General features: G+C 51.2%; 1 protein-coding gene across 2 annotated transcripts; it reads left to right on the forward strand.

Moving 5' to 3' along the window:
- The first annotated feature begins 2,959 nt into the window (after positions 1-2,959).
- Positions 2,960-13,878, forward strand: Ajuba (ajuba LIM protein). 2 transcript variants are annotated; one of them, XM_003474498.5, is made up of 8 exons: positions 2,960-5,060; positions 7,940-8,041; positions 9,450-9,517; positions 9,622-9,684; positions 10,852-10,982; positions 11,065-11,116; positions 11,694-11,762; positions 12,443-13,878. In XM_003474498.5, exons 1-8 carry the CDS (start codon positions 4,028-4,030, stop codon positions 12,566-12,568), a joined length of 1,644 nt encoding a protein of 547 aa, XP_003474546.2. In that variant the 5' UTR covers positions 2,960-4,027; the 3' UTR covers positions 12,569-13,878. The 2 variants fall into 2 exon arrangements, with proteins under 2 accessions (XP_003474546.2, XP_063092963.1); XM_063236893.1 differs by lacking the exons at positions 2,960-5,060; positions 7,940-8,041 and adding an exon at positions 8,392-8,979.
- Positions 13,879-18,461: the final 4,583 nt, after the last annotated feature.

Here is an 18,461-nt window from a genome sequence, read left to right on the forward strand (position 1 = left end):
GTAATCACAGCCCTTGAAAAGCTGAAGCAGGAGGATTCCCATGAGTTTGGGCCAGCCTGGGCTGCCTCGCAAAACTGTCGCAAAAACAAAACAAAACAAAAACAAAAACAACAACAAAAAAAACCCCAACCACCTTAAAGAATACAGCTGTTTAGAAGTTACCCCAGTTTCAGGAAAAAAAAAAAAATACAGCTATTAGGTCAGGGCAGCGAAAATCATTTAAAATTTTAAACAGAAAACATGAGGTACCAGTTTGTTTGTTTTTTTTGTCTTTTTCTTTTTTATCACCAGTTTTATACATGAGGAGAATCACTTGTACTCAGTGTAACCAAGACCAGTGGAAGTTGCAATAGTGGTTCAGGAGACAAGATGGTAGCCTGACAGCGTATAGTGCCAATGAGACAGAATGGATCTGAAAGATATTTAGGAAGCAGAATTGATTCATAGGACTTGGTGATTTATAGGATATGAGGTTAAGATAAGCTAGTAGGCATGGTGGGACGGGCCTATAATCCCAGCACGTGGGAGGCAGTGGCAGGAGGACCACTGCAAATTTGAGACCAGCCTGTGCTACAAAGTGAGTTCAAGGCCAACCTGCAACCTGAACTGAACTGCGAGTGAGATCCGGTCTTAGACAAAAAAAGGTTAAGGGACGAGAACATAGGGTTGACACTCAGGTCTCTGACTTAAGTTGCTAAGTGGTTACGGTTCCATTTGTTCCAGGAATGCTGGAGAAGCCAGTTGCAGAAGGTGAAAGTGCTAGTAGTCATTGGACAAGTTTTGGGATGTGTGTGTGTGACAACGGGGACTGATTTCAGGGCAGTCTACTACTGAGCTACATGCCTGGCCCTTTTGTTTTTTACTTTTTGTAACACCGGTGATTGAACCCAGAACCTTCATACTGACTTAAATCTTCCCCACCCTGTTTTTTGTTTGTTTTTGCGGTCAGGGTCTCTGTAAGTTGCCCAGGCTGAGCTTGAAGTTGGAATACAACTCTGAGAGTGCTGGCACCACAGGTGTATGCCACCATTTCTGTTTTTTTTTTTTTTTTCCCATTTATTTATTTTCCCTTTTTGTTTAGTTTTTGGTACCAAGAATCAAACTTAGCACCTTGCATTTGCCAAACAGGTGCTGTACCGCTGGGCTACAGCCTTGGCCTATTTATTTATTTATTTATTTATTTATTTGTCTTTTTCCTTTTTATCGGTACCGGTAATCGAACTCACAACTGCCTGCTTCCAAGGCAGGCGCTTATGCCACTGAGCTAAATCTCCAGCCCCTATTTATTTTTAAGAGTAGAATATATTTATTGAGAGAGACAAAAGGGATCCTGAGTGGGTTGCCAAAGACTCGATCTTTTCTAGGGACTTTTGTAGGGTAAAACCTTGAGGTGAGATAGGTCCAAGATAGGGAAAACTGGGAACTCTCCATTTTACTTTTTTTTTTTTTTTTTTTTTTTTTTTTTTTGCTTTTTCGGGTTTTTTGTCAGTACCAGGGGGATCGAACTCAGGACCGCCTGCTTGCAAGGCAGGAGCTTATGCCACTGAGCTAAATCCCTAGCCCCCTGCATTTTACTTTTTGAGAGAGGATTTCACTAAGTTGCCCACCCAGGATGTGCTCCCCCTACCTCAGCCTCCTGACTAGTCCTTTGAGGTGTTTTTTTCTTTTTCTTTTTCTTTTTTTGGTCTTTTTGAGACAGGGTCTCACTATGCAGTTCAGGTTGAACTTTGGCTGGTCTCGAACTCACAACGATCCTCCTGCCTCAGCCTCCCGAGTGCTGGGATTACAGGCATGAGCCACCACGCCCGGCTCCTTTGAGTTTTTTAGTCTAAGAAAGTCTGGGCTAGAGATATGACTGTCAGTTGAATATGTACATCATAATTAAAGGTTGGGGGCAGGGATATAACTCAGCAGCACACGAGGGATTTAGCTTAGCAGCATAAGTGCCTGCTTTGCAAGTGCAAGGTTGTGAATTCCATCCCTGGTATCAAATTTTTTAAAAAAGACAAAAAATCCCAAAAAATAGCTCAGCGGCACAGTACCTGCCTGGTAAGCGCAAGATCCTGAGTTTGATTCTCAGTACCAAAATAAATAAATAAATAATAATAATTAAAGGCTTGGGGATGAAGAGGGCCTAAAGAGCTCCCAATGACAGCTTCAACTGTGGAGTGGCTACCACAAGGTGATGCACACTATGGAGGATGCCATATCAGGGTACCCCACTTCTTCATCTCAGCTTTCTATCGTTCCCTGAAAAGGCAAGCTGTTTATCCCAGCCGTGTCCAGTGTAGCCACCACCAACTCCGGGGTAGATCTCTCAAATTTTTCCTAGAAAAATCTAGGAAAGGATCTCAAAGGATCAAATGTAAATAAATGGATGAAAAATCTCTGTTCTTTCCTGTCTGGAGTCAGGAAAGGAGGGAGACCCTCAACGTTAATTCTGAGGATGTGGCTCGCAATGGGTTCTAGTTGTAACCTGATAGCCCCTCTCTGTGACGGGTGCTTTTGGTCCTCTCCCTTCCACCTGATAGGAAACTTCCCGGGAACTGGGAAGAGCTGTCAGCTTGGCCTGGGAAACAGTGATTCTCAGGGAAGATGAGGTCCTAGTAACAATGTATCTTGGCTGAAGGAGCCAAATAACTTGCACCAAATTAATTCCTCCAAAGGTATTTATTTTCCTGTTTTCTAAGCATACACTCATATAAAAGGTGTCCAGTATGAGATGAAAATAGTATGCATAGTTTGGATGTGATTTTCATATTCATTTACTATCTAAATACAAAGGGGAGAGGGGAGGTGTTCACCAGCTCTAAAACTAGACCTACCCCTCTAGTCACCTGAAATATTTGCTAAAAATCTCATTTCTCAACACCAGGGGGTGTCTGTCTAGCCCTCTGTCTTTCCTACCCTAAAGGTAGCGATGAGTCCCAAGACTCTTCTTAGATGTTTTTATCTATCCACACCTGTCCTCCCCAGGTATGCTTCAGTCCCAAACCTTTTCCTCCCTCCTTTTCACTGCTTCTGCAAACACGTATATCTTTCACCTCCCTGATTCACCATCACAGAACTGTGGGTTCAGAAAGTATTGTCTTTTTATTGCAGGTTCTCCGTGTTTCTCAAGTGCTCCAGATTAACTTGTTCTTTCCTTTGTCCTCCCACAATCCCCTTTTCCCCAGCTTTCTCCTTCGCCGTCTTCCTCCTCCCCATGTGGGATTCTTCACTCTTCGGGGCTACCTTTCCCTCCAGGTCACTGAGCTTCTTTACGTATCTGCCTTTCTCCTTTTACCCTGTCTTCCTCTCTATGCTTCTCTCCCTGTCTTGCCGCTCCTGCTCCAGCTTCTTTCCATCTCCCACAGTTCCGACACTAGAAACAAAGTCACGGTGTTTGCACAGAACCAGCCTCTCTAGTCGTCCCGTCTGGGTTCGCGACATTCCACCGTGCCCCTCCGCGCATTCCAACTGCAAACAAAGAGTCCTCCTTCTCCCTCCCCTACATTCTCTCATTCCAGTTCCTGAATATTGGGGTCGCCGCTCCCAAACTGGCCTTTGCCTTCCTCTGGGCTCCAATCTGCAGATCTCCACCCACCACGCACCACAGGTCCAGCGCCCCCCGCGACGCACCGTGGATCCGTGCGCAGACACCCCCAGAGCTGCAGGACGCACTGCGCTCCGCCCTTCCAGGAAAGTAGATCCGGCCAGGCAGACAAAAGTTTGGGAGAGAAGTTCCTTTTGAGCCGAGTGTGAGAAGAGGGGGCGGGGGCCCAGAACGGTCGGGCTGCTCGGAGAGTCGACGCGTGAACAGATAGACCTGCGGCCGGGACAGCCCTTCCAGGCCCGCTTAGCCCCAGATGCCCTGGGGGACGCGGCCCCTCCCGCCGGGGGATGCTGCAGGATTCCCGGCGCCAGGCACCTGGGCCGCCCGCTAAGCCCGAGTGCCTGCCTTGTGCCCTGAGGGAAGCTGAGTCCCGCAGCCGAGGCGCTGCAGGGTGCCGGGCGGGAGGTGGCTGGAGGCCCCAGGACCAAAGGCATGGAGCGGTTAGGGGAGAAAGCCAGTCGCCTGTTGGAGAAGTTAAGACTCTCGGACTCCGGCAGCGCCAAGTTCGGCCGCAGAAAGGGTGAAGCTACCCGGTCTGGATCTGACGGGACCCCCGGGCCGGGCAAGGGGCGCCTGAGTGGGTTGGGGGGACCCAGGAAATCAGGGCCCCGAGGAGCAACCGGGGGTTCAGGGGATGAGCCATTGGAGCCTGCCCGAGAGCAAGGGCCCCTGGACGCGGAGCGGAATCCGCGCGGCTCCTTTGAGGCGCAGCGCTACGAAGGCACCTTTCCGGGGGGACAGCCGCCCACCCGGGCCTTGCCTCTACCTCAGTCACTACCCCCTGATTTCCGGCTGGAGACCACAGCCCCAGCCCTAAGCCCCCGCTCCAGCTTCGCCAGTAGCTCAGCCAGCGACGCGAGCAAGCCGTCCAGCCCACGGGGCAGCCTGCTGCTGGACGGCGCGGGGGCCGGAGCCGGAGGAAGCCGGCCCTGCAGCAACCGCACCAGCGGCATCAGCATGGGCTACGACCAGCGCCACGGGAGCCCCTTGCCCGCGGGACCATGCCTGTTTGGGCCACCCCTGGCCGGAGCCCCGGGGGGCTATTCCCCTGGAGGGGTTCCGTCCGCCTACCCGGAGCTCCACGCCGCCCTGGACCGACTGTGCGCTCACCGGCCAGCCGGGTTCGGCTGCCAGGAAAGCCGCCACTCGTATCCCCCGGCCCTGGGCAGCCCCGGGGCTCTAGTCGGGGCCGGAGGGGCAGCAGCGGGGCCCTTGGAGAGGCGTGGAGCGCAACCCGGACGACACTCGGTGACTGGCTATGGGGACTGCGCGGCCGGCGCCCGATACCAGGATGAGCTCTCCTCTTTGCTGCGCCTGACGGCGGGCGCCGGGGGCCGAGAGGTTGGCACCCGCCGGGAACCTTCGGGGATTGAGCCTTCGGGTCTTGAGGAGCTACCAAGTACATTCGTTCCAGAGGCGGCCCGAGCCCGGATGCGGGAGCCGGAAGCCCGAGAGGACTACTTCGGTGAGACAGAGGTGGCTAGGATGCGGGGGAGGGAGGCACCTTGGACTCCCCAGTGCCCGACGGCCCGAATTGCTGGTGTCCGGGGGTTGGTGATGGAGACGGTGGGTTAGAGAAGAGGCTAGAGAGATAGATGGGCAGATCCCAGAGCGCTTTTCTTTCCCTACCGGGTTTCAAATGGACCAGGACTTCTCATCCTTGATAAATTTGACCCCGTCGATTATCTCATGAGTCCCAGTTTCAAATATTAGAGAGCCTCAGTTTTAGCAATAGGAGGCCTTGTGGGGAGGGGACCCGGGTAGGGAGAGCACCCCCTTCCCTTGCTCCCCGAACCCCTAGCCCCCCTCCCCCGTCACCAATGTGCCCCTACAGGCTCTGGCGCGCGGCGCCCCCACCCGGGCCAGGCTCCGCCCGCAGGAATTCGGGGAATGCGCGGGGCGGGCGGGCCGCGTGCGTGCCGACTCCTGCCCCGGCGCTCCAGGTGCCCGCGGGCGGGGCCCGCCGAAGGGTGGGGTGCGCGCGCCCGGAATGGGGCGCTTCCTAGCGCGCGCGGAACAATGTTGGCTGTCGGGGAAGTGGACCTTAGGAGGAAGGATGGAGCGCCCGGGAACGGAAACCAGGAACTCAAGTATTACCCAGCCCCAGTCCCTCTGGCGAGGTTCACCGTGGGCATTTAAGCAGAGACCCTGTGGTACCAGCCTCTGTTTTGCCAGTCCTCTGCAAGTCAGACACCATCCCTAGATGGAACTCGACCCTCCCTGACCACCAGACATAATTTGGTCTCGAATTCTGGCCATCACATACTCAAAATTCAGGCCAGCAGTAGCTCCTTCCTTTCTGCTGCTGTTAAGGAAACCTGGATGCAGCTTCCCTTCCTCGCTGTGTTCAAGGATACATCGATTATATGCCTCAACTAAGGAGGCCATCGGGGATTGGAACAATCCTTTAGTCGAAATTCGCAGGCACTACTTCCTAGGTAAAGCAGTGCAAATCTGGGTGTAAAGAGGAGCGCTCCAGCCTGCCCACCCCTGCCAGGACGTGAGGGTTTCAGTTTTCCAGACCTTTCCTCCCTCCTCCCCACCTTTCCAAGCCATTATCCCTGCCTGGGACCCAGGGTTATTGGAGTCCGGCTAGAGATGTGAACAAGGAGAGGATGGCAGCCTGACTAGGACTGACTGGGGAGGAAGTTATGAGGTAGCTGGTGGGAAGGGGCTGCCTAATTTACCCCCCACCTCCTGCCCATTCTTTTCTCCCACTCCAGAGAGGAAAGCCTGGATGAGATGATGCTAAATCACTTTGATCAAGGGAGACTAAGTGACAGGGCCCATTTAGCAGTTTCCTTTGGAGGCCCTGGAGAGGTAGCTGGGAAAGAAGTCTCTTTAGCCAAACCATCTGAGCCAAAAAAGAAGAAAGGAACACAGAGAAAGTGCAGTAACATGGCAGGAAGAACCTAGGTGTGGGCAAGCTGGGTGAGAGGAGGTGAGGCAAACACGCCCCAGCAGTTTCCCCTGCAGTCTGCCCGTAATGTCCCAGGCTTCTCCAGGAACGACTCTGATGCGACTCTCTGGCAGGCACTCTTGGGCAAGTGTCCTCTTCCATGAGGAGGCTACATTGTGAATTCAGAAGTGGAGGCCTCCTCTCCTTAGGGGTCACGGAACCGCTGTAGAACCCTGTGCCCCAGGCCGGCTCCACTGTCCTCTCCACCCCAGGAGGGGCCCTGTTCCTTGGCTTCAGCCTTGCCCAGCTGCCAGAGGGTGGGAGCAGGGCAGGCCTGGGCCCATCAGTGGCTGCAGCTGCTGCACAGGCTCCCAAGCCCCTGGGCAGAGCCTGGGATGGGCCCAGACAGGCAGGGAGTGTGGCAGTGTGCCGGGAGAGAGGTGGGGCCGGCCCATTGGGATCTGCTCCCCAGAGACAGGCCTTAACCCTCACTCATGGTCCTGGAATTGGGGAGTGGAGGGGAGGGAGAACACACCCAGGAAAGGCGGGTGCTAGACCCAGGTGCATATCTTAGTGGGGGATGTGTGTGTGTGTGTGTGTGTGTGTGTGTGTGTGTGGTACTGGGCCTAGACACTGAGCTACATTCCCCAGCCCTTCTGTAGTTTTTATTTTGAGACTTTGTGAAGTCATTCAGTTACCTGGGCTGAGCTGAAACTTTTGATCTCCCTGCCTCGGCTTCTCAGAGCACTAGGAATACGGGCATGTATCATCACACCCAGCTAGAGAGATGTTGAAGAGCAACTCAGCCATCTCTCTGCGATGGCTGGCACGTGGTCATTAGGAGTCTGCCACTTTTCTCCACTTCCTGTGCAACCCTGCTCCTTTCCTTGAGCACATTCACTCCTTGCCTGGGGCCCTCTGCTGAGCCAGAGCCTTAAGCCAGAGGCGCTAGTGCACGAGCCTGGGACTGCTGAGACACCTCTTGCAAGCCACAGAGGAGAGAAACCTTGCTGTATCTGGACAGAGCTCATTTTACAGACAGGGAAACTAAAGCCCCCAGTGCTTCCTGGGCTTGGCTTGCTTTCTGTAGGAAGTTAGTTATTTGTTGTTCTTGTTTTGAATCTGCTGCTGAGCCCCTGTGACTGTCGTCTCTGACCATTCATCCCATGCCTGCCTGTTGAATGTTTTCTCAACAGACGCCAAGCACCTAGAGACCAAGAGCCGTATCTTGGACTGTGGTGTGCACAATTGCGGGGTAATTGAGTGAACAGGAATGGATCTGCCCAGCCAAGAGCCTGCTGTATCCCATTTTCCGTTGCCCTCTCCTCTCTGGAGGGAGAGACTGTGTCATTGGGCACATCACCAAAGTGCAGTCAGTGAATCCTGGGATCCTGGAGCCTAGCTGGGGAGTGGGGAGTGAGCTGACCACCTCTTGTTCTCTTCAGGTACCTGTATCAAGTGCAACAAAGGCATCTATGGGCAGAGCAATGCCTGCCAGGCCCTCGACAGCCTCTACCACACCCAGTGCTTTGTCTGCTGCTCCTGCGGTGAGTGCGGCAGCCCCTCCACACCCAGGGGCCTGGAGGACAGCTCGGCGCTCCGTGTCCCCACTAAGCATGTGGGAGCCCCCAATTCCCCAACTCTTCCCTTGCTTCCCCTCTCTACCTGGCTCCCCCAGCCCTTGTTGCTCGTCTCCTGCCTTCCTGCCTTCTTCCCTCTTTCTTCTGCTTCCCTGCTTGCCCAGCCTGGACTCCTGCCTGGCCCTCGGCCTCTCCTTGGTGGGGTTTGGTCTTGGGCAGCTGAGTTGCCTGGGGTGACAATGAAAGGCTGGAATGTGGGAAGGGCGGGGTGTGGGCTGGGGGAATAGGGAGCCATGGGGGGCCAAGAGGGGGGTTTTTCTCTTGGCTGGTCAGAGTTCAGCCACCTCACTGGAGTGCAGGCCACCAGGCTGTGCCAAGCTGATGACATCACGCTCCAGGAATGCCCACTGCTGCTGTTAGCTCGGAGGTCCTGGGGGGGTGTGCCGGGCAGCCTTAACTCCCCCACCCTGCCCTCCCTCACCTCTCTCATTACCCCTTCCCGCTGCTTACCCATTCTGATTCTCCTGCTAAACCTTTAATCTCCTATCTCTGCCTGTCTGACTCCAGCACTCAGCTTTTCTTTCACTCTCCCAGCTTCTCCCTGGTTTTCTTTAGGTTCCTTTGTCTGTCTGTCCTTTTTACAGGGCCTCTTTCCTCCTCTGTATCAGGAGCTCTTAAGTTAGCTTTTCTCAGTCAGTGTGCAGAGGTAGAAGTGGAGATTTGGTTGGGAAGAAGGTAGAAGCTGGGGAAATCACCCGTTCTCCCTTCTCCATCATCCCTGATGAGCAGTCCCTGGGTGTGGGTCAGGTGGAAAATGGTCCTGCCATCCTGCATGTGAAAAACCCTGGGCTACCTCAGACCGTGGATACTCTGGAGCCCTCCCTCCAAGCTTGAACAGCAGCCTGGTATAGCAGGAAAGGGGGTGGCTTTGCCAAAGCATTTTGGGCCCAGCAGCTACTCCAGGGTCCTGGCCTCCATAGAGTCTGTCCCTGGAAGGAGCAGCGTAGCTGTGCTGAGGCAGAGACTATCAGGTTAAAATGTCCCAGAGGGCCAGGTCTGGGACAGTCTTGCACAGCACCTGGGGCTGAGCTCCTTGCCAGCCTCTCTGACAGGTGCTCCCTAGTGGGTACTGGTCTGGGGGACACAAGAGCTCAGGTCACAGAAGCAGAGGAGTGGACTGCAATGATTCCAGGGCAGATTGGAGTTGCATCAGCCAAAACCTTGTTGGAGGAGGGAGGAGACACGACCCTTAGGAGGAGCCACTGAGCCCAGGTTTAAACGTGCTGTGCACCTAGGGGAGCAGTGGCACCAGATGGGGAGAAATCCTGGATCTGGGCTCCCAGACAGGTTTCAGCCCCCTCTCCGCTGCTTCCAGGGCGGACTTTGCGCTGCAAGGCCTTCTACAGTGTCAACGGCGCTGTGTATTGCGAGGAAGATTATCTGGTGAGTGAGGGCCCCGGACCTAGAGCTAGTTTCCACGCTGGAACCCCTGGAGCTCCATCTAGCAGTCCTGGCCTGGTAACCTCCTCCTCCTGTCTCCTCTCTAGTTTTCAGGGTTTCAGGAGGCAGCTGAGAAATGCTGCGTCTGTGGTCACCTGATTTTGGAGAAGGTAAGAAAAGTGCCATCAGCTGAGACTGAAGCTTCAGGCCTGCAGGGTAGAATCCGGGACTAACTGGATATTGAGAGAGGTCAGGGAGGAAACCTATCACCACATGAGTCACATTTTTGCCATTCTTCCCCAGAGCAGCTGTTTACAGTGCTTCCCTCTGCCCGGAGAGGAGTCCATCGCAGGCTTCTGGGACTTCACAGGCATAGCCAGTCCCTCAGCCTGAGCAAGGAATGTGGGGTCCCAGGTCGTCATCCCTTTTCCACTACTGCTAGGCATCAGTTGAAACGGTTTTCTTTTCCATTTAAAGGAATTACTGAAACCAGCCATAGTAGCCCAGACCTATAATCCTATACTTGGGAGACTGAGGCAGGAGGATCTCAAGTTGAAGGTGGTCTGGGATACATAATGAGACACTTTAAAAAAAAAAAAAAAAGTTGGGCATGATGGCACACTTATGAACCCAGAACTCTGGGAAACTGAGGCAGGAGGATCCAAGGTTTAAATCCATTGTAAGCTTAACTTAGTGACTTAGTAAGACCTTATGTCAGGATAAAGAGTGAAAAAGGGCTGCTGGTATAACTTAGTGTAAAGACCCTGGGTTCAGTTCCCAGTACTGAAAGGAAAAAGTTTTTAAAAAAAGAATTAGATTTGGCTGGCAAACTAGCAGGTCATATTTAGATTAAAGGTCTGCAGTGGGACCCAGGTGTTGATTTTCTCCCCCCATGTATTGGGATTGAACCCAGGCCCTTTGCATAAAGGGAAGCTCTCTCCCTCTGAGCTATGTCCCAGCCTTTTTGTGTTTATTTTGAGGCAATGTCTTGCTAAGCTGTCTAGATTGGTCTTGAATTTTCAATTCTCCTGCCTCAGTTTTCTGTGTAGCTAGGGTTATAAGCATGCATCACCATGCCTGGTTGCACCAATGTTTTTTAAAAAGCTTCCTGGTGATTCTAAATTTTGGAGGCAGAATTAAAATCCACTGGCCTCGATGATCTCTAATATGTTTTTGAGTGTTTCTCCCTTTATTTTTAGACACACGGTCCCCTCAAATGACATTTTCTAGGACAGCAGGGTGTTGGATGTGGTTAGTAGAAGACGCAGGAGATACAATGTGTAGCTGGGGAGCTGGGATTGAGGGAGACGAAATCTCTTCCCCGCCTTGCGAGCCAGATCCTGCAGGCGATGGGGAAGTCCTATCACCCGGGCTGCTTCCGATGCATTGTCTGCAACAAGTGCCTGGACGGCGTCCCCTTCACCGTGGACTTCTCCAACCAGGTGTACTGTGTCACTGACTACCACAAGTGAGTCTGGCCCTGGGGCACAGTGTGAGCCTGGGACCTGGGATTCACCACCCTCATCTCATTGCTACCTTCTCTCTCTCAGAAACTACGCCCCCAAGTGTGCGGCCTGTGGCCAGCCCATCTTGCCCTCAGAGGTCAGTGTGTCGGGGTTCTTCTGTGGGGCAGCCAGTGCTGCTGCCTCTGGGGAGGGGTGGAGACTTGTGGCCTGGTGTCCCTGGGGAAGTGGTGGTGCTCAGGAATGTACTCTTGGAAGATTCCCGTGTGACCGTGCTCTTGGGGCCACCACCCTGACCCCCACATCCGGGCCTGGACGTGTGTGATAGCCTCACTGGGCCCAGGCTCCATATCTGCTGTCCCAGCAAGGGCTGGAAAAGGAGGAAGAATGCTCAAGGCTGGCAGATAGGTCAGCGTGTAGAGGGCGAGCGCAGGTAGAGAGGAACTGGATCCCACTGGACCAACCTGGCCTCGCTTCTTACTCCCTGTCCCTTTCCCTCCCTCTGCTTCCCCACGCCTTGGGAGCACCAGGAAGGTGGGGGATAAGCCACAGTAGGATCTGCAAAGGCACGTTAAAGCAGTGGATGGTTTACTGGATCTTAGAGGGTCTGGAAGCCTTTATGTGATTTTTCTACTGGGTCAGGAGGTGTCCCTGGCAGGGAGGAGGAGTTGGGACATCATGCTTCTCTCATCCCCGTGGGGGTCTGCGTGTTTCAGGGCTGTGAGGACATTGTGAGGGTGATTTCCATGGACCGTGATTACCACTTTGAGTGCTACCACTGTGAGGTGAGTGTCAGGCTCCAGGGCTGTTGGCTGTAATTTGGAATGGCAAGGGAGGAGGGAGGGGCAGAGTCAAGTCCTACAAGTCCCCTTCATCTATGGGAAGTTTAGGGCACAGAAAATCAGCAAGCTACTGACATGGTGGTGCAAACTTGTAAATTGTAATCGCAGCACTTGGGGCTGAGGCAGGAGGATCACAGCGAGTTCAAGGCCAGCCTGAGTTACATAGTGAGACCCATGCTCTGTGCTGTCCTCTAGCCATTCTCTGTGGTCCTAGTTTAGTGCAAACACTCTAAAACTAGGGACTGCTGCCTACCTGCTGGAAATGGGGGTTTGCTCATTATTTCTGTTGCAGCAGCGACACCTGGTGTTCATATGAAGTATTTTCTCATCTAGCCTTTCTTTTTTTTTTTTTTTTTTTTTTTTTTTTTTTTGTCTTTTTTTTTTTTTGTTGTTTTTATCGGTACCAGGGATCGAACTCACGACTGCCTGCTTGCAAGGCAGGCGCTTATGCCGCTGAGCTAAATCCCCAGCCCCCTCATCTAGCCTTTCTACCAGGAAAGACCACCTGCCCTAGCTAGCTATCCTTTCTTCTAGTCAGGTGGAGTGGAGCAAGGCTGACTCCCAAGCGGTCCTCGATGTCCATGGAGCTTGGGCTGAGCTGACCTAGGTGTCTTCTTCCCCAGGACTGCCGAATGCAGCTGAGCGATGAGGAAGGCTGCTGCTGTTTCCCTCTGGACGGGCACCTGCTCTGCCATGGCTGTCACATGCAGCGACTCAGTGCCCGACAGCCTCCTGCCAAATATATCTGAGCTGGAGTCACTGCTGCTGCCGTCCTCAAGGTTGACAAACTCCCATGGCCAGTGGGCCCTTCCAAGGGTACCTGAGGCAAGCAGTTTGCTCTGCAGTGCTGGCCAAAGAGCCCTCTGGGGAGAGCCCCAAAGGCCAGAGACCCAAAGACCCTAACATTCCAAATGGACTGTGGAGGAGGGAGCGGTGTCCAAGTCGGATGACCGGTCCTGGCGTGTGGGCAGTGGGCAGGGTCCAGTACTCTGTGAACAGCAGTTGCTGGCCTGTTTCTAGGGTGTGTGTGTATCCGTGAGGTTCTGTCCCTGATGACAAGAGGAGCGGTTGCCATGAGTACTTCATCCCCTTGTACCCGTATGTGCAGCAGGCCTAGGGCCAGCCGGTATTCCCCAGTGTCCTCTCTGTACCTAGATGAGGAAGTGGAAACCCTAGGCTTTTTTCAGGAGTAATTTCTTGTCCTCTCTAAAGACAGGAAAGCCCCTTATCCCTTTGCTGGGGAAGAGGGCCAGCTCTACGTGGGCCTCAACCCAAACTGCCTGTTTCTCAGGGACTCGCATAGGCCCAGGTACACTGAATGGGGGCCCTGTCCTTGGTTGCTCTTCTTAGCTGGGAAGATGACAAGTGGCCTGTGTGGTTGTGGGCTCGCTGGGTGGTGTGACCAGGAAGCTTCAGGCCAGCTCACTTGCGTGTTTAGGTACATGGAGCCCTGTGCCCAGTGCAGTCTCCGTGGGTGTGCTCGTGTGGTGTACAGGTGTGTGTGGCTGCGCACACCCACACACGGTGTCACCCCCTTCGTCTCAGGTCACTCACACTCGGTTCCCTAGTAGTAGTTTTCCACTCCAGACCAGCTACCTTTCAGTGGAGTTCCAGATTATAACCACTGTAACCCCCAAACTCAGGTTTAGGGGCACTAGGAGGAGTAAGTTCCTTTGCTTCCAGTTGGTTTGACTGAAACTTGAATTCACCTGAGTGTACCTTTCTTAAAAGCAGTTCACTAAAACTTGCTTGCCTAAAGTTCAGTTCACATCATGAGCAATTTGACAAAAGCTAAATTCCCTCTTGGGGTACTTTTATTTATATCCATTTAGGTGTTCTGTTCCTCTCTGTCACACTCCGAGTATTTCAAGGATTTATATCTATTCATTCAGGAGTTACCAGTAACACAAATTTCTCAAATTTGCAGCACTTTGTAAATGTAACATTGCTTCCTACCTTTGTGTATGTCTTTTTTTCTGTTACCTACTTTTCAAACACTTTTTAAAAAGTTTAAAGATTCTAGCAATAAATACAATTGGTACAGACACTTTGCACATAATGTTTTGTGTTTCTTATTCCAGTATCTCTTTACAAATTAGGTGCTTTGGACTGGGTGTGGTGCCACATGCCTGTCACCCAGGCACTCAGAAGGCTGAGGCAGGAGGATTGCCATGAGTTCAAGACTAGCTATATAGTGAGTTGAAGGCCGACCTGAACTACATAGCCAGATCCTGTCTCAAAAAAAAAAAAAAAAAAAAAAAAAATCCGATGTCTTGAAAAATGGAACTCAAGATGACTTACTTTGATGCTCTGGCCTAACTTAATGTGTTGGTGTTATGATGCCAACATATCAGCCATGGTACATGTCTACAGTCTATGCATTCTGGGAGGCTGAAGCAGGAGAATCACAAGTTTAAATCTAGCCTGAGCAATTTCGCAAGACACTGTCTCAAAATAGAACAAAATGTTTTAGAAATGTGGGTTGGGGATATATGTAGCTCGGTGCAAAGGCATATTCAGTCCTCTTCACAAAAAAACACAAATAGGCATGAGGCATATATTCAGTTGATAACAAAGTTTAAATAGATAATAGGTAAAAAGGTGAAAATGCTAAAGTCTTTTTTAAATGACACAGCTGGGTATGGTGCACCCCTGTAATCCCAGCGCAGGCAGCTGAGGCAGCAGCATCGTCATGAGTTCAAGGCTAGGCTAGATTCCATAGTGGGTTTAAGGCAGCCTGAACTACATAAGTGCCCTTCCATAAGTGCCTGGCTTGCAAGCAGGCAGACGTGAGTTCGATCCCCGGTACTGATAAAAAGGAAAAAGACAAAAAAAAAAAAAAAAAAAAGTGACCTTCACTACCACCACCCCAAATTGCTACAGATTTCATAAATATTTACCTTAGGCCAGTTGACTAAATGAGTTTCAGGCAATTTAATCTAGTAATCTCTGATCCTGATACTTCTGCATTATTTAATGGTTTTCCTAAGGCAGTGATGACTCCTGAGGGTGTAGGGATGAGGCTATTCTAAGATGACCATGCTAGGTGTCGCGGGAGTTACACAGAAGGGGCCTGAGTGAGGAGGACAGTTCAGGTTCATATCACCTGGTGCCAGACGTAGGAAATGCACGTTTTTGGAGAGAGAAATCTGTTCTGAGACTAGATTGCTTGTTTGCAAGCTGAGATTGCTGCTTCTGAGCTGTTAGAAGTAGCATAATGCAGAGACCCTGTACCTGGATTGTTCTTGCAGGCTGCTCCAAGCCTTGAGGAAGCAGAGGAGTGCTTTTAGCTTCCGTCCCCTGAGCTCTTCCCACGGGCTGTCCACACTGCCACCTGCCTGACTGCTTCTCACCCTGGCTCTGGCTTCCTTCTGTTCCTAACCCCACTGATTCCTTGCTAGGTCTGTGCTGATCTGTACCACCTGGGGCTCCCCAAGATGCTGCCCTTGCCAGGGGGCTACTTAGACTTCTTCCAGAGGAAGAATGAGTGGTAATGCTTTAAAAAGGGCAGGCTGTGGCCAAGAGCAATCTAGTGCCCTACTTCACCTGCAGCAGGCTGCCACGTGGACCCTGCACTTGGAGCTTCCACTGTCTTCCTGCGTGCTAGGACACTGCTCCTCCTGTGTCTTTAAAATTTGCAGTTGCTGGTGAGAGAGTCATCATGAGATGGTGCCAGTGGCACAAAAAAATGAGATGTTGTTTGGCCAACCTGCCACCCAGGTATCAAATTGTCATCTGAGATAGAAAAAGGAAGGAAATGGAAAAATTAGGAACCCTTCTGGGTCCCTAGACAGAATCATGGACTTGTTTGGGGGTTTTTGTTTGTTTTTTTGGTTTTGTTTGTTTTTGGAGACAGGTCTCATTGTGTTTCCGAGGCTCACTTTGACCTCCTAGAAGACCTTCCTGTCTCAGGGTCAGACTTTGACAGCACATTTCAGCTCTTCACTCTGGATAGCCCAGGTTGCCACAGAATCAAATGTGGGTTATGAAGAATGAGGCTAAGATGGTTCTCCTGCCTCACCCTTTTGAGATATGGCTGTCTCCACCTTCACTGCTGGGAGATCTCAGGGCTGGGTGAAACGGTAAGGCTCTGTTTATAATCAGGCAGGCAACTGTCCTTCATTCAGGTAGAGGTGGAGAAAGAGCTATTTCCAGGCACATAAAGCCAATTAGATGAGGTTCTTCAGACTACCTCTATATAATAAAAAAAGAACAATAGGACAGAATGAAAAGATTGGAGAACACAGGTGAGCAAAACCATTTGTATTTAGTTCATATTTCATAATCACTCGTACTTTTGGCCTGGCTTGGACTCCCAGTCCTCTGTCCCCTACATCATCTCCGCCTTGCAGAGAGACTGGGCCTCTGTTGTGCTAGTCAAACAAAGGCCCTGGAACATCCACACACGGCCCTGAGCATGAGGGACTCAGGCTTAGGCTGAGGGCAGAGCTCAGGGGTCGAGCACCTGCCTGGCATGCATGGTGCCCTGGAGTCCAGTGCCCAGTGCCACTAACAAGCAATGGCCTGACCTTCAGAAATAAGAGCAAGTTATTCCTGAGACACATGGACTAGACCTGTCTACCTGCCATGGTAGGACAAGCACTGGGGCTTGTTCTGTCTCCTGCTCACTTGCAGTCTTACTTGGGAAGGTTAGTGCTGACGCCATGAAGGAGACAAGATGCTGTGTGTACAGAGAAGGTCAGGTCAGGAAAAATACCTACTGAAAGTACCAGTTACAAGCCCAGTGTGGTGGCACGTGCTAAGGCTCTAGGGAGGCTGAGGCAGGAGAATTGCCATGAGTTGAAGGCCAGCCTGGGTTCGGAATGAGTTCAGTGTCATCCTGAACTACAGAGCAAGACCCTGTCTCAAAACAAAAGAAAGCTAAACAAAACAACAACAACCAAAAAAACTATCAAAAAAAGTGCTAGTTAAGTTTGAAGCATTAGAGCAAATGAAGTCTTATTTATTTATTGACAAGGTCTCACACTGTATGGTTCAGGCTGGCCTTGAGTTCACTATGTACCCCAACCCATCCTTGAACTCAGCAACCCTCCTGCATCAGCCTCCTGAGTTCTAGAATTGCAGGCAGGCACCACCATTCCTGGCTGAGGTATAGTTTTAGCGACTTCAGTCACCTCGTTCTAATGACTGAAGAAATAGAAACTCTGAGTGATGATTACTCACCCAAGGTCACATGGTGGGATAATGATTTTACAACTTTTGAAGATGAATAAAGGTTATTTCTTCTCGTTCTTTCCATCTCATCACAGTAGTAACCTGTAAAGGCTGACTGTCAGTGAGATAAGCACTTCATTACACTGGAAAATGAAGAGAAAGCCAAGGAACAGGACCAACAATAATGATAACTCTTGGTTCTTACTAGTTTTTTTTTTTTTTTTCTTTCTCAGTACCGGGGATCGAACTCATGACTGCCTGCTTGCAAGGCAGGCTCTTATGCCGCTGAGCTAAATCCCCAGCCCTACCAGTGCTTTTTTATGTATTAGTTGTAACTGTAACCAAAGTACCTTTAGAAACATTAGGAGAAGCCGAGGAGGAAATGTATTGCAAGACCATCCCTGTCCTTCAGGAGGTCACAGTCTAGCCAGGGAGAGGAATACACGCATAAAATGACTTGAGAAGATTACAACCACATGTCAACAAGTGCAAAGTAATTGATTGTCAGAAATAAAAGACGTAATGCTGTAGGGTGCAGTGCTGAGGGATGAGGCTGGCTTAGATCGTAGATCACAAGGAGGCAGCCAGCATGCTAAATCCTGCCCCAAATATGCTGAGCTTTATTATTATTGTTGTTGTTCCTGGTGCTGGAGGTCGAACCCAGGGCCTTGTGCATGCTAAGCACACACCCCACAACCCAGCTACAGCCTGGGCCTGACTTTTTTATAATGTTAATGAGAACCCTAGTTGAGAAAGAAAATGCCAGCTAATAAATGCCAAAGAAATGATAGAATTGGAAAAACAGCATTTGTGAATTCTAATAAAATGATCAATTCTGGCATAGATTTAATTTGTGTTGAACAGGTGTTGACACGGGCAGTGTGTGCCTATAATCCAGCTACTCCAGAGACCACGGTGAGAGGATGGGAAGCCCAAAGTCAGGAACAGTTTAGCCAGAGCCTGTCTCCATCAAAAAATTAAAAGGGAGCCAGCTGGGCATGGTGGTGCACACTGATAATCCCAGTGCTCTGGTAGGCTGAGCTAGGAGGATCGCAAGTTCAAGCTCGGCCTGGGCCATTAAGCAACTTGGTGAGCAGCTAAATAAAAATAAAAGGGCTGGGAGCACCAGTGGTGGCAGCGGTGGCAGTGCAGCCCTTGAGAGGAGAGTTCCTTCCTGCAGTGTGATTGATTTGGAGGTGCGAGGTGTCAGAGAAAAAGCAGTGGAAGGTTCTAGAAGTGGTGCTGATTCGGAGGAAAAGGGAGAGGCACATGTCTGGAGGAGAACTGGCATGAGGACAGCGTAGAAGGCGATTTCTCCTCCAGTCCACTGTGAGCAGAACTAGGGAAACATAGTTATGAGACAGAGATGTCATGGCATCCGGAGGTGTTGAAGTGCCCTCCATCCAACTGTGTGCTAAATTCCAGGACAGAGAACCCAAGATGGAGGACTAAAACTCGTTTATTTTG

The sequence above is a fragment of the Cavia porcellus genome, unplaced genomic scaffold (genome assembly GCF_034190915.1).
Source record: "Cavia porcellus strain 051 isolate PalLab524CR breed Dunkin Hartley unplaced genomic scaffold, mCavPor4.1 scaffold_26, whole genome shotgun sequence".
NCBI lineage: Eukaryota > Metazoa > Chordata > Mammalia > Rodentia > Caviidae > Cavia > Cavia porcellus.